A 15376-nucleotide genomic window follows, 5' to 3' on the forward strand; every position below is an offset into this window, starting at 1 on the left:
ATTTTATTTTTCTAGCTTTATTGAGGTATAATTGACAAATACAGTTGTAAAATATTTAAAGTGTACAGCGTCATTATTAGATAAACGTATACAGTATGAAAGGATTCCTCCCATCCAGTTAACATATCCATCACCTCATGTATAAGCAAATTTTTACTTTTATAACAATATTTTTGGATAGAAATTCTGTTGTTTGTAATTCTAGTTGAGAAAGGCGGGATCATAGGATTTTCTTTAGAGCTGGAAGGACCCTTGAAAGCAGTTTCTCTTCCTTTCTTTGGCTCCAGCCAAAGAGCAATGAAGGGCTTGTTCAGTTAGGTGGCTCGTGATGGAGCTGAGATTGAGAGCTAGGTTCTCTGCTGAGATCGTTTACTGTATTGGTTCCACCCCCCCCCCCCCCCACTAAAAACAAGCTTTGAATGTTGTGCATATGTATCATGGTCTAAAATTATTGTTAATATTCTGTATATGTGTAATGATTCTCAGTGTGTTTGCTTTGATGCTTCTCAAACACTAAATACGTGACTTTCAGGAACATCTCTTTTTATAAGCAGGGATTGGTAGGGAGTTAGAGGGCAGCTGTGTTGTCTGATGCAGCTCTCATTCCAAGATTAAATGGAGGAGTCATAAGTAACCAATATCTCCTACCCCTTCCCGTTTTTTAGAATCACAGTGATAAACAATTAAGAGATTAAAGATACTAGATTATTTTAGGGTCTCATGATAAATAGTTCAGTTTTTTCCTACTACAAGTTGTGGGTTTTCTTGAGCACTTAGCTTTGTTTTTTTGATTGGCAAATGTTTTATGTTCTTTAAGACTCAGTATATGCCTTATACTAATAAGAGTTATAAAATTTTCACAGCTTGGTGACATACAGCTAAATTGTTTTTTAAAAGGCTATGAATCCAATCTTAATTCCTTAAGGGAAAAAGTTATTAAAGTTATCTATTGTCCTGAAACATTTTAATTGGTCTAAATACTTCATTCCAAAAGAAATATCACCATTAGGAATAATTTTTGATTCCCCCCTACCCAGTTAAAAAAATTAATGTGAATTATAAAAAGAATTGCATATGATGCTTAAGAAATAAAATTGAACAAATGAAAGCTTTTTTCATTCCTAGGAAATAACAGCTTGCTGTGTACATTACTGTCTAGAGTCCTCTAGACATTTTCTAGGCTTACTACAAGTATTCACACATGTAGTTTTTGTTTTTTTGTTATTTGTCTATTTAATGAGGTATTTTATACCTGTAATTCTGTAACTTTTTTTTATTTAACAGTATAAAATATCATTTCATTTCTTCCCATTTAGGTCATAGGATCTCACCTTTTTTTTTTTTTTTGACTGCACATATAATATTCCATAGTTTAAATGGATCATAGTTCATTCATTTCAGCATTAAGGGACAGTATTAATGATTAGGTTTGATTTTTACTGTTATAAAAAGTTGCAAGGGGTTTCCTGGTGGTCTAGTGGTTATGATTTGGTGTTTTCACCACCATGGCCTAGGTTCAGTCCCTGGTCAGGGAACTTAGATCCCACAAGCTTCGGAGTGCCCCCCCCCCCCCAAAAAAGTTGCAGTGTGTATCTTGGTACATTTAACTTTGGATCCATGTGCTAGTATTTCTGTAGAATAGATTCCAAAAAGTAAATTTGTTGAGTAATGGGTGTGCTAATTTGCTTCAGTCGTGTCCAATTCTGTGCAACCCTGTGGACTGCATACTGCCAGGCTCCTCTGTCCATGGGATTTTCCAGGCAGGAGTACTAAAGTGGGTTGCCATGCCCTCTTCCAGGGGATCTTCCCAACCCAGGGATCGTCTCTTATGTCTCCTGCATTGGCAGGCCGATTCTTTACCACTAGTGCTACGTGTGTGCACATTTAAAATGTGAATAGATAGTGACAAATTATTCTCCAGAAACAGTGTACCTGTGTATATTTCCACTACCAATATATGAAAGCCATTTATTTGCTCTTATCCTTGCCAGTCACAGGAACTCATAAATTCAAAATATTTCTCTCACCATCTGGTAGGTGAAAAATTACACTTTGTTTGAAGTTGCATTTCTTGATGTATTTGTGAAAATAGCATTTTCAATTTCCCAGGCTACCTATAGAGCACCAATTCTAGGTCAGCCATCTACTGTTTGATTATTGACCATGCAAATAATGTTTTCTTCTCCAGTAAACGATTGCATTTGCAGTGGCTAGGGCTTCCCTGGTGGCTCAGATGGTAAAGAATCCGCTTGCTATGTGGGACACCTGGATTCAATCCCTGGGTTGGGAAGGTCCCCTGGAGGAGGGGATGGCGACTTACTCCAGTATTCTTGTCTGGAGAATCCCCATGGACAGAGGAGCCTGGAGGGCTATATAGTCCATGGGGTAGCAAAGAGTCGGACAGGACTAAGCGACTAAGCACAGCACAAAGCGACTAAGCACAGCACAGGGTACCATGTTAGGCACTGGGGTAAAATGAAAAAAATAATTTTTTTTCAGTGTAATACTTATTGAAAGTCACACTCATTTTCCTTCTTTTCAGAACCTTGAATTTACCAACTTTTACCAAGCATAATGTCTAAAAACTTTCATTTGCATACTCTTTAAATAGTATATAAAAGCTAAATGATGGCTGTTGAAGTATAAAACTTTATAGTTTCTTTCTGAAATAGTCTGTTTCAGGAATATAAGTGTGACATTGATTATGGGTGTTAGGTAAAAGACGACCAGGTACACCAAAAAATGTTTAACAGGCTTTAATGGCAAAGCGCTCCCGGGTGGGGTTCCTGGACCGAACCGGGCAGGTCGAGGAAATCCGCGCGCCGGGCGTGTTGGAAGTTTGGTTATATACGCACGCTGTGAGGGATGGCTGGGCTGGCGGAAGGGGGTTTGGATAGGTTGCCGGTTCGCGGCGTCGGGAGCTGATAAGTTTCTCTATGCGGCTGGGGCGGGGTGGCTTAGGCTTTAGCTGGCGGAGTGTGCTGTCATTGGTCCCCGGGATCTGGGAGGCTCCCTCCGTTAGGGACTTCCCCCACAGGCAGGGGAGAGGAGGGGGCGGCTCGTCATGGCAACCGGCGAAGTGTGCTGTCATTGGTCCCTGGGATCTGGGAGGATCCTCCATTAGGGACTTTCTCGCCGGCGGGAGGGAGAAGAGGGGCGGCCAATCATGGCCCCCGGGGTCCGACCTTACAATGGGATCTTTTGGTTACCAGAATACAGTTTGAAGCTTTAATTATAAATATTATTTGTAATTCAGCTTTTTGTTACATCTTTTGAATTGCTGTGCTTTATCTGTTGAAATGGGAAATGAATGAGCTGTTTCTGATCAGCCTCATATTCTGACTAAGCTAGAATGCATATATAATACTGGAGTGCTATTGGCTAGTTCCTGGAAACTCTAGAAGGCATTTTCACTTTCTTGTACTGGGAAAACCTGCAGCTTCCTTCACTTGCCACACGATGGTGATCTTGCATCTTTTTTGGTTTTTTTTGGTGGTGCCCTGGGCAGTGAAAGTGCAGTCCTAACCACTGAACCACCAGGGAGTTCCCCTGTCTTGCATCTTGAATTAAGTGAATGACTGTCCAGGTTAATAAGGCTCAGGTTTTCAGAATGTCTGTTGCCTAAAATTTGAACTTTGATAATCTTCAACTTGAAAGCGAGTTGTTTTTAAGGTTCATTTGTAAGCCATTTTTTTGTAGCTTGGAATGTATTTTCCATGAAAGTGAAGGTGTTAGTTCCTCAGTTGTGTCCAACTCTTTGCGATCCCATGGACTATAGCATGCCAGGCTCCTCTGTCCATGGAATTCTCCAGGCAAGAATACCGGAGTCGGTTGCCATTTTCCTGCTCCAGGGGATCTTCCCAACCCAGGGATCGAAGCCAGGTCTCCTGCATTGCAGGTGGATTCTGAACCACCAGGGGAAAAAAGCTCAAGCTTTTTTCAAAATGTGCTTTTTGGCTAAGTGTCAAGAAATATGACACCAATATATTTTTTTAAGGGTTCTTGCTAACATAAATGAGTTGCATTCCATTGATTTGGAATACAATAATAGTCTACCTGCATTGTAGTAAATGGTCTAAAGAGAGATATTTTAGTGCATAGGACTGTGAGATAAGTTGACCTAACCTGGGCTCAGTTTCTACTACCTCTCTCTGTTTTGAACTTCATTGGTACCAGTAATGCCTGTTGCATTCCTGGGGCTTTTAGTGTTTCTTTATAAATCTTTTATTTTTGCCTTAAACTGTTTTGTTGTTGTCGTCTTGTCATTTGATTGTCAGCATTTTTTGTTTTGTGCTTTTTCCAATTCTATACAGCATATTTAGTTTATTTTTGTAATCTATATTTAAAACTTTTAGACTATATATGTATTTCTGAAGGTGAAAATTCAAGTATTACAACTGTGAAAGTTTTCCTTTCTTTTCTCTCCCTGTCCTAACTCCCCAGAGGTAACCATTTTTTTGTGAATTTTTTCAGAAGTACCCTTTACATAGATCTATATGTATGTTTTCTTTTACCCAAGTGAAATTTGCTCTGCAGTTTTTTTTTTTTTTCACTTTATGGATCTTAGACATCTGTTTAAAAATAGATGCATGATATACCATTGTTAACCATTCTCCTACTAATGGATTTGTTAGTGTTTGGAATTTTTTCTCAATTACAAGACATCTTCCAGTTCAGTTCAGTTGCTCATTTGTGTCCGACCTTTGTGACCCCATGAACTGCAGCATGCAGGCCTCCCTGTCCATCACCAACTCCCAGAGTTTACCCAAACTCATGTTCATTGAGTCAGTGAAGCCATCCAACCACCTCATCTGCTGTCATCCCCTTCTCCTCCTGCCCTCAGTCTTTCCCAGCATCAGGGTCTTTTCAAATGAGTCAGCTCTTCGCATCAGGTGGCCGAAGTATTGGAGTTACAGCTTCAACATCAGTCCTTCCAATGAACATCCAGGGCTGATCTCCTTAAGGATGGACTGGGTGGATCTTCTTGCAGTCCGAGGGATTCTCAAGAGTCTTCAACACCACAGTTCAAAAGCATCAATTCTTTGGCGCTCAGCTTTCTTTATAGTCCAACTCTCACACCCATACGTGACTACTGGAAAAACCATAGCCTTGACTAGACAGACCTTTGTTGGCAAAGTAATGTCTCTGCTTTTTAATATACTGTCTGCTGCTGCGGCTGCTAAGTCGCTTCAGTCATGTCCGACTCTGTGCGACCCCATAGACGGCAGCCCACCAGGCTCCCCCGTCCCTGGGATTCTCCAGGCAAGAACACTGGAGTGGGTTGCCATTTCCTTCTCCAACGCATGAAAGTGAAAAGTGAAAGTGAAATCGCTTAGTCATGTACGACTCATAGCAACCCCATGGACTGCAGCCTTCCAGGCTCCTTTGTCCATGGGATTTTCCAGGCAAGAGTACTGGAGTGGGTTGCTATTCCCTTCTCTGAATATGCTATTTAGATTGGTCATAACTTTCCTTCCAAGGAATGTCTTTTAATTTCATGGCTGCAGTCACCATCTGCAGTGATTTGGAGCCCCCCAAATAAAGTCTGACACTGTTTCCACTGTTTCTCCATCTATTTCCCATGAAGTGATGGGACCAGATGCCATGATCTTCGTTTTCTGAATGTTGGGCTTTAAGCCAAATTTTTCACTCTCCTCTTTCACTTTCATTAAGAGGCTTTTTACTTCCTCTTCACTTTCTGCCATAAGGGTGGTGTCATCTGCATATCTCAGGTTATTGATATTTCTCCCAACAATCTTGATTCCAGCTTGTGCTTCTTCCAGCCCAGCGTTTCTCATGATGTACTCTGCATAGAAGTTAAATAAGCAGGGTGACAATATACAGCCTTGACGTACTCCTTTTCCTATTTGGAACCAGTCTGTTGTTCCATGTCCAGTTCTAACTGTTGCTTCCTGACCTGCATATAGGTTTCTCTAGAGGCAGGTCGGGTGGTCTGGTATCCCCATCTCTTTCAAAATTTTCCACAGTTTATTGTGATCCCTACATTCAAAGGCTTTGGCATAGTCAGTAAAGCAGAAACAAAACATCTTTGCTGATCCTTATATAACATATTTGGTTGTATGTGCATGTATTTCCATAGAACTATCTCTGAGTCAGAGAGTGATTATGGTTTCAACTTTTGATACTATCGAAACTAATGGTTCTCCAAAAAAGCTGTCCGAGTTTACATTCTCATTGTGTTTTAGAGGACCAATTTGCTCACCTTGAGGAAATGGGGCATAATCAATTTTAAAAATCTTTGCTTACATGGTATTTTAAACAGTGAATAATCATAGTGCTCAGATCATTGTGAACACAGTCTTTCATCAGTTACAACAGTGTGATTTTAATAGTATTTTAGTGTTAATAATTGAGAGAATGCTGGTTAATTCAGTCTTTACTGTATCTTAATTAATAGCATTGCCCACTTCCCCTTTCTCTACCCACTCCACGTGCCATCCACCATCCCACGTCTCTGCTCCTCTCTGTAGCAGAACTTTGAAAGTGTCATTCATCTGTGACTCATGGTGTCAGTTCTCTCCATCTGACACGGCAGTTGTCAAGATATCACAGATGACCTTCACTTTATTAAATGTGTTGGTCATTCCAGTCAAACTGGCCTTTCAGCAAACTTGGTACATACTCTTCACTTGGATTTCAGGTCACCACATTCATAGTTTTCCTCCTACTCTCTTGCTAGTAGTTCCTCTTAAGTGAACCCACAAATGGTTAAATGCCCAGAGCTCACTCTTTGGTGCTCTTCTCTTCTGACTCTTAACGGTTCCTCTTGATCTCAACCAGCCCCATGATATTAAATACTGTTAGGTAAAAGACGACCAGGTACACCCCAAAAATGTTTAACGGGCTTTAATGGCGAAGCGCTCCGGGCGGGGTTCCCGGACCCGACCCGAAAGGGGCAGGTCGAGGAAATCCGGGCGCCCGACCGCGTTGAAAGTTTGTTTATATATGCAAGTTGGGAGGGATGGCTGGGCTAGCGGATGGAGGTTTGGATAGGCTGCTGGTTCCTGGCGTCGCGAGCTGATAGGTTTCTCTATGCGGCTGGGGCGGGGCGGCTTTAGCTGGCAGAGTGTGCTGTCATTGGTCCCTGGCATCTGGGAGGCTCCCTCCGTTAGGGACTGAGGAGGGGGTAGCTCGTCATGGCAACCGGCGAAGTGTGCTGTCATTGGTCCCTGGGATCTGGGAGGATCCTCCGTTAGGGATTTTCTCGCCGCTGGAAGGGAGAGGAGGGGTGGCCCATCATGGCCCCCGGGGTCCGACCTTACAAATACCATCTATATGTAGCTACCTGACTTCCAATTTTTAACCTCCAGTCCAGACTACTGTCTTGAACTCTGATCTCGTATATCCAACCACACCCTCTTAGTTGTATCCTTAGTAGATATCTCACACTTAATAAATCAAAAAATGAACTTCTGCCATTTTTCCCTTAAATTAACTCAACACACACTCTTCCCCTTATCAGTTGATGACAGCTCCACTTGCTCAAAGCAAAACCTTAGAGTTGTCCTTGACTCATCACTTTCCCTCACATTCTGCATCCAGCCTGTCAGGGCATCTTAATGGCTCTCCCTTCAACATAAATCTAGAATCTGGTCACTTGTTATCTTTCTCTGCTGCCAACTTTGTGTCATCATCATGTCCTCTTCTCCCTTGAACTCTCTAGATTCCTGGGTTAGCGGATGGTCTTCTAAGTGGTCTCCCACTTCTACCCCTGCCCTTCTATGATCGATGTAAAACCCAGCAGATAGAGTGGTCTCTTAAATTCCAGCTTACTGCTCTGCTCCAGTGAGACTCATGTCGCTCAGAATATGACCTAAAGCCTATCGTGGTCTACAGGCACCTGCATGCTCTGATTTGTCACCTCTCTGACCTTGTACCCTGCCTCTCTCCCCTTGGCCCCTCTGCTCCAGCTACACTGGCTTCCTTTGTTTCTGGACCACACTATTTTAGCACATTTGCCCTTGCTGTTCTGTCTGGGACACTCAGATATATACATGGCTCCTCTGCCACCTCATTCAAGTTTCTCCTCAAATGTCAGCTTTTCTGTGATGCCCACATTATGACTTTCCAATTTAAAGTTGCAATCGCCTTCCACCCAAATACCCTTACACCTCCAGTCCCCCTTACCTTGCCGTATTTTTTTCTCCAGGCATACCTAATGCCTTTTAATATATGATATAATTCACTTATTCTTCTTTTGCTGTTGTCTGTCTCTCCTAGTACAGTTCCATAAGGGCAGGGATCTTTTCCCTGATTTGTTCACTGATGGTTCCTGGGGTCCTAGAATACTGCCTGGCACATAGTAGGTACTATATAAATATTTAATGAATGCATGAATGAAGTTTGAGTAAGCACACGCATGTGAAAACTTTTGCTCCTGAATTTTATAGTTACGGTTTTTAAAAATTTGTAATAGAAATTTGAGAAAGTAAATTTATTGATGGTAATTTTTTTAATCTTTAAAAATTTATTTTGAATGGGAGGATAATTGCTTTACAGTGTTGTGTTGGTTTCTGCCATACAGCAGTGTGAATCAGCCATAAGTATTCATATGTCCCTTCCCTCTTGAATTTCCCTCCCACTCTCCCCACCCTATTCCCACCCCTCTAGGTTGTTACAGAGCTCTAGATTGAGCTCCCTGATTGTAAATTTATTGCTTGTAGCTTTTCTTATATCTTAAGTTTCAGATGGGCTTTCTTTTTCTAAATTTTCAGCTTCAGTTGTGGAGGGTCAAAAAGGTATCATTCCTCGTGCTATCCAAGAAATATTTCAAAACATCTCTGGAAAGCCTAGCATTGACTTTAATATAAAAGTGTCTTATATAGAAGTATACAAGGAAGACCTAAGAGATCTTCTAGAATTGGAGACATCAGTAAAAGATCTTCACATCCGAGAAGATGAAAAGGGAAACACAGGTGAAGTAGCCTACTTAATTAATAGCCTTCATTAGCAAATGAATATGATCTAGTTCAGTTTCTGGACATTTTCCAAGGATTCTTTAAAAATAGACATAGAAACAAAATGAATTTGTTTTTACTTTTAAATGGAGTAACTTACTGATTACCAGTAACAGCTAATTCACCTAGGTAAAAAGTAGAAGTTCAGACCACTTGGTATGATGAAGTTATTAAGTTGTAATTCAAAATATAGCTGACGCTTGAACAATGTGGAGGGGGTTGGCAGTTAGGGGTGTTGACCCCCAATGCAGTCAGAAATCCAAGCATAACTTACAGTCGGCTTCTGTATCAATGGTACTGCATCAGTGGATTCAACCAGTCTCAGATCGTGTATTACTGTAGTATGTTACTATTGAAAAAAAAAAAAGCCATGTGTAAGTGGACCTGCACGGTTCAAACCCATGTTGCTGAAGGATCAACTGTATTTATTTCCAATAATCTGCCCCCTTCCTGGTCTGACCTTAAGAAAGACTATGACATAGGCTAAATTAGTTTTGCACTCTTTTTTTTCTCGCAGAGTTACCCTGAGATGGGGATGGCTTCTCCCTTTTGTGTTCATCCAAGTTGATCCAGAACTGTCCTTTCTGCCTTTCTGATTTGGTCCCAGCACACCTGTTGCTTCCTCTTTTTTTAAAAGAATTTAATTTAGAGTTTTTGTGTTTGCTCCTTCATACTGACATTTAATATCTGTCCTCTGTTGTGCTTCTCAAGGTTTGACTTTTTGTCCTGTCAACTTGTTAATATCATTAAATGTCTGTTTGGAAATAGGAGAAGGTGAGAATGGGAAGGTCAAAATACAAGTATTTTAAAGAATAACACTTTCCACTTTTTTGTTTTAAAAGATAATAGGTTCAACATAAAACATTTAGAAAACATAGTAAAGTATAAGGAAGAAAGTTAAAGTTCAGAACTCAATTTTGGCGTGTTTTCTTCCAGATTTCTTTCTCTATTTCTTTCTCTGATTTTAAAAAATTAGACTTGCAACTCCACGTATCATATTATATCTTATATTTTTACTTAATATTTATATTGTAAGAATTTCCACATCATTAAATATTTTTCAAATTTATGACTTTATGTGGTAATTTTATCTTCTGAATATATAATCTATTTGACTAACAGTCCGTTGTTGGACCTTACATTTAGGTTTTGGATTTTCCCGATTATTAGTAACAGTGACTGTTATTGCATGTCTTCTGCTAGAAAACTCATTTAGCAGAATCTTGCTGGAGATAAAGGATCCTGCCAGAGGAATGATCATGCCTGAGGCGTTTCCTAGCGGTTAGGAAAATAAGATTGTTAGCTCCTTCATTGGCCTGCAAGGGGCAGTAAAGCTTGTCTCCTTGTAGGCCCTGTCTTTGCATTCCTGAGTGTTCGAAGGAATTGGGTTTTGGGGTTTTTTTTTAGAAAGAAAACATACATGGTACTCTGTGGCCTCATTAGATAATTTTGTATAGTTTATCTTTTCTAGACAAAATTCAGACTGATGTTTTGAGCTTCTGTATCTTATAAAATGTAATTATTGAATGTTTTTATCTTTTATTAAAAGTTACAAAAGTAATACGTTTGTTGTAAAATAGAAAGTACAGAAGTGTACACTGTCACTCCTGATAAGCTTAATGATCAAAATACTTCATAACTGATAGCAATCCTGCAAAAATTTTAGTAGAATGGAAGTCTTAAGACAAATTGCTGCTTACCTTATAAAATGTCCCACTCACAACCCACATGCACTTGTTTGACATATGTATTGAGTTTCTCTGTGTCAAGTGGTAGTTGGTATCCAGCCTGGATGCTACACAATTAGCATCACCTTGGAAGTTTTCTTTTTTTTAAGCATTTTTATTTTTTTGGACTGTGCTGGATCTTCGTTGCAGCATGCAATCTTCTCTAGTCATGGTGCAAGGGTGACATGTGGGATCTAGTTCCCTGCCCAGGGATTGAACCCGGACCCCTTGCATTGGGCATGCAGAGTCTTAGCCACTGGACCACCAGGGAAGTCCCACCTTGGAAGTTTTTAAAGAAATATTGATTTCTGTGCCCCACTTTTCATAAATTCTGATGAAGTAGTATAGGATAGGGCATGGGTGTTGGTACTTTCCCTTTTATAAAGGTCCTAGGTGATTTTCAACTGGGTTTGAGGACCATAGTTAGTGCCAAGCTATAGCCTAGCATTAGAAAACTTTTTAAAAGTCATGCTATGATTTATGTTTACATTGTCATATTTTATAATCACCATAATTTAGCACTCCCTGTTGTAGTACAGGTACTTTAGAAATTTAAATGAACTGGGCTGTTAAGAGTTGTCATGTTGAAAACAAGGCAAAAAAGTGAATATTGTTTCAAGAAAGTGACATGTTAGGATATGATTAAAGAGGAGGCATGATGCTGTAACTTGAGCACAGATTTATTGCTGTGATTCAAATCCCAAATCTACCTACTGCTTTTTGAAATATTTTTGGATATAAATGGATAATGCATGTAGTAAGCTTCAGTTTTTTTTTGTTCTATTCTGCCATTGAAATAGAAGCTTTTTTGCTTTTTTTGAGTTGCCTTGCACTCTGATGTTACATAGGGGAAACCTGTTTTTTGGAATGAATAGCCAGCTTTATTTATACTGAAATATTCATTTATCACTGGGTATGTGGTAAAAAAAACCTTATTAGGATGGCTTGAATATTAAAGAAACTCAAAAGAGGCTAACTTCTTTCAATTAATTTACTACTTACTAATTCTTTTGAGTTATATAGATAATTAATCTATAATCTTTTAATCAGTATGTTAGGCTCTACAAATCAAAATACTGGAATCAAGAATTTTTCTTTTATCAACCATCTTAAAGAATTGAATGTGATTCCAAAAAAAAACCCCTAAATTGTTTAAAACATATATGCATATATTACATCTTTTAGAATTTAAACATCAAAATGAATGCCATCTATTAAAATAATCCTGTTAGAAGGTTATCTAAAATTATTTAATGATGTTGCTGATGTTACTTTTTTCTTTTAATGCTATTGATAGAAAAGCTTTGTATTGGAGTATAACTGATTAATAAACAATGTTACGATAGTTTTAGGTGAACAAGGAAGGAACTCAGCCATACATATACATGTATCTGTTCTCTCCCCTGGATCCCATCCAGGCTGCCATATAAATTGATCAGAGTTCCATCTGCTACAGTAGGTCCTTGTTGATTATCCATTTTAAATACAGATACTGATTTTTTTTTTTTTTCAAAGGGCCTGTCTTAGCTGGGCAGCTTAGCAAATGAAAATTGTTGTGTGGTTAACTTAACTCTACTGTATTTTGATTAAAACTTGTTTTACAAACTTGCCGTTGCTATTTTAAGTGATTGTTGGGGCCAAGGAATGCCAGGTGGAGAGTGCAGATGAAGTGATGAGTCTCCTGGAGATGGGAAATGCAGCCAGGCATACGGGTACGACCCAAATGAATGAGCACTCCAGTAGATCACACGCAATTTTCACCATCAGCCTTTGTCAAGTGGACAAAAATAGAAAGGCAGCTGAAGATGGATCATGGCATTCCCATCGGCATATTGTCTCAAAGTTCCACTTTGTGGATTTGGCTGGATCAGAAAGAGTAACCAAAACGGGAAATACTGGCGAACGTTTCAAAGAATCCATTCAGATCAACAGTGGGTTGCTGGCTTTAGGAAATGTAATAAGTGCTCTTGGAGACCCACGCAAGAAGAGTTCACATATTCCATACAGGGATGCTAAAATTACCCGGCTTCTGAAAGACTCCTTGGGAGGCAGTGCCAAGACTGTCATGATCACTTGTGTGAGTCCATCCTCCTCAGATTTTGACGAGTCCTTAAATTCTCTCAAATATGCTAACAGAGCACGCAACATTAGAAACAAACCCACCTTAAACTTTAGCCCTGAGTCAGACCGTATGGACGAAATGGAATTTGAGATTAAGTTGCTTCGAGAAGCTTTGCAAAGCCAGCAGGCTAGTAGCAGCCAAACTAGCCAGATCCATCAGGAGGGAACTCCTGATAAAAATAAGATCCATTCTCTTGAGGAGCAAGTCACTCAGCTACAAGGAGAATGTCTGGGTTACCAAAACTGTTTAGAGGAAGCCTTTACCTTCCTGGTGGATTTAAAAGATTCTGTGAGACTAAACGAAAAGCAGCAACACAAACTGCAGGAATGGTTTAACATGACCCAGGAGGTCACCTTGTTCAGAGGACACCGGGCCGTTGGAAACCTGGAAGAAGGACCACAGCATATTACAGTTCTCCAGCTGAAGCGAGAGCTTAAGAAATGCCAGGTACTTAGACACCACCTTAGTAGGTAACTTGTTTAAAGACTAAATTTATTTGGGCAAGTAAGAGTCATTTTGGGGTTTCAGAAGTTTTAGTCTTTTTTTTTTAAAGAGTTATATGTAAAATCTCATTTGCCTTTACTGTTTTTTTCTCCCTTTTCTTTTCCTGTTGCTTTTCCTGTTACCCTGTTTTTTTCTCTGTTTTCTTCTCCTCGTTTTCTTAGCTCCTTCTCTTTTCTCCTGATATTTTAATTTGTTGTATTTATTAAGTAGACTCTTGTGAACCTGGTTATTAATTTTAGAGAATGAAAAGAAACACAGTTTCAGAAACAATATTAAGTTAAATTTTATTGTTTTTAATCCCTCTTTAGGTCAGTGCTTTTTGAAAGAAAAATACTTCATCTCTTGAGATTGGAGTTTTGATTCTTTAGAGAAATCATCATGTTTGATAATATTTAAGGAATGTAGCTATGTACATGTATACATATTATATATATGTTAAACTAAGAGTTACATTTCTCTACTTGTCATTCATAAAGACATTTATTATTTAAAGATGATGTGTCATTGGGGAAATAATGGAGAACAGACATACCTATTTATGCTTATGTGGCATTTGCATTCTGGTAGGCAAATGGATCGGAGAAGGCAGTGGCACCCCACTCCAGTACTCTTGCCTGGAAAATCCCATGGACAGAGGAGTCTGGAAGGCTGCAGTCCATGGGGTCGCTGAGGGTTGGACACGACTGAGCGACTTCACTTTTCACTTTCATGCATTGGAGAAGGAAATGGCAACCTACTCCAGTGTTCTTGCCTTGGAGAATCCCAGGGATGGGGGAGCCTGGTGGGCTGCCATCAATGGGGTCGCACAGAGTCGGACACGACTGAAGCAACTTAGCAGCAGCAGCAGCAGGCAAATGGTTATTCCACCATTTTTTTAAACATAGGAAAACATATAGGTAATAAGATAGCTTTCTAGTTAGAAATCTTTCTTCAGTATCTTTTTTAATGTGTATTAGAAAGAAACCTCTATTACAGCAATTCTCAAACTTTTTTCTCACAAGGCTACTTTCTTCAAATTGAGGTCCCCTAAAGATCTTTTGTTGATGTAGTTTGTATCTATTCATATTTACTGTATTAGAATTAAAACAGAAAATGTAAACTGCTAGTTCACTCAGAACTAACAATAATAACCCGATTAATGTTAACATGAGGAGCATTTTTTCATGAAAAATAACTATTTTCCAAAACACAAAATTTAGTAAGGGTGGAATTGTTTTATATTTTTGTGAGTCTTTTCATGTCTGACTTAATAGAAGACAGGTGGATTCTCATATCTCTCAGCATTCAGTTTGTTGCAATATATTTAGTTGAAGTGTGTGAAGAAAATCCAGACTCATCTAGACTTGTAGTTGGAGCGAAGAATATATTAGTGATTTTTTCAGGTAATTGTGAATATCCTTTGATATTACATCAAAACTCAACAAGTAGAAATTTCCTAATGGTTACTTGTGTGGGATTTGAAACCATTTTGTTACATTACAGTTCACTGATTTTTATCTTACATTTTGAATGGATCTTTTATCCACATGTGATTTTTGAATCAGCATGCATTGGATACTTGAGAAATATTTGTTTACTAAGTTATGAAGATTTTTCAGTGTTAACATATTCACAATATAATATTAAAAAATCACATTTATTAATATCACCTCTGATCTCACCTCCTGCAAAATCTTTAAGTATTAGGAGCTGTCAAGTTTATGGTAGCAGAAATGTTTTCCAAAATTCTGATTTTTGTATGAAACTTGAATTTTATCATTTGCAGTAAATACTGTTAGTTGGTTTCCTTGAAATGATGTCACACACCCAAATGTGAATAGCTTATCTGTTGTTCTTTAGAGTAAAAATAGCACCCTATGAAAAATGTGGCTACTTTAGCTTGTAACTCAACAATTGCACAAGATTTTTTGCACCAGGTAACTCTCCTCCTTCAGTATACAGAAGAACTACTTTATGCCTGCCCATTTTGACACATAGAATACTAAAAAGAAATGCTCATGTGCTGAGATTTAATAAAATCATTTTTATTGCTTCATCAGAATATT

The 15376-nt window shown here is 39.0% G+C and overlaps 1 protein-coding gene across 12 annotated transcripts in view; it reads left to right on the top strand.

The window, feature by feature from the left end:
• KIF27 (kinesin family member 27) overlaps positions 1 to 15376 on the top strand; it is an 89777-nt gene that overhangs the window by 8076 nt on the left and 66325 nt on the right. For 8 of the 12 annotated variants that reach the window (XM_069573912.1, XM_069573917.1, XM_069573918.1 and 5 more), the window contains 2 exons: positions 8736 to 8936; positions 12331 to 13274. In XM_069573912.1, the coding sequence (XP_069430013.1) occupies positions 8736 to 8936; positions 12331 to 13274 (1145 nt within the window). Of the gene's footprint in view, positions 1 to 8241; positions 8328 to 8735; positions 8937 to 12330; positions 13275 to 15376 lie in introns of all 12 variants that reach the window. The other 4 variants (XM_069573921.1, XM_069573923.1, XM_069573919.1 and 1 more) reach the window with 3 other exon arrangements.

This window comes from Ovis canadensis, chromosome 2 (assembly GCF_042477335.2).
Source record: "Ovis canadensis isolate MfBH-ARS-UI-01 breed Bighorn chromosome 2, ARS-UI_OviCan_v2, whole genome shotgun sequence".
In the NCBI taxonomy this organism is placed as follows: Eukaryota; Metazoa; Chordata; class Mammalia; order Artiodactyla; family Bovidae; genus Ovis; species Ovis canadensis.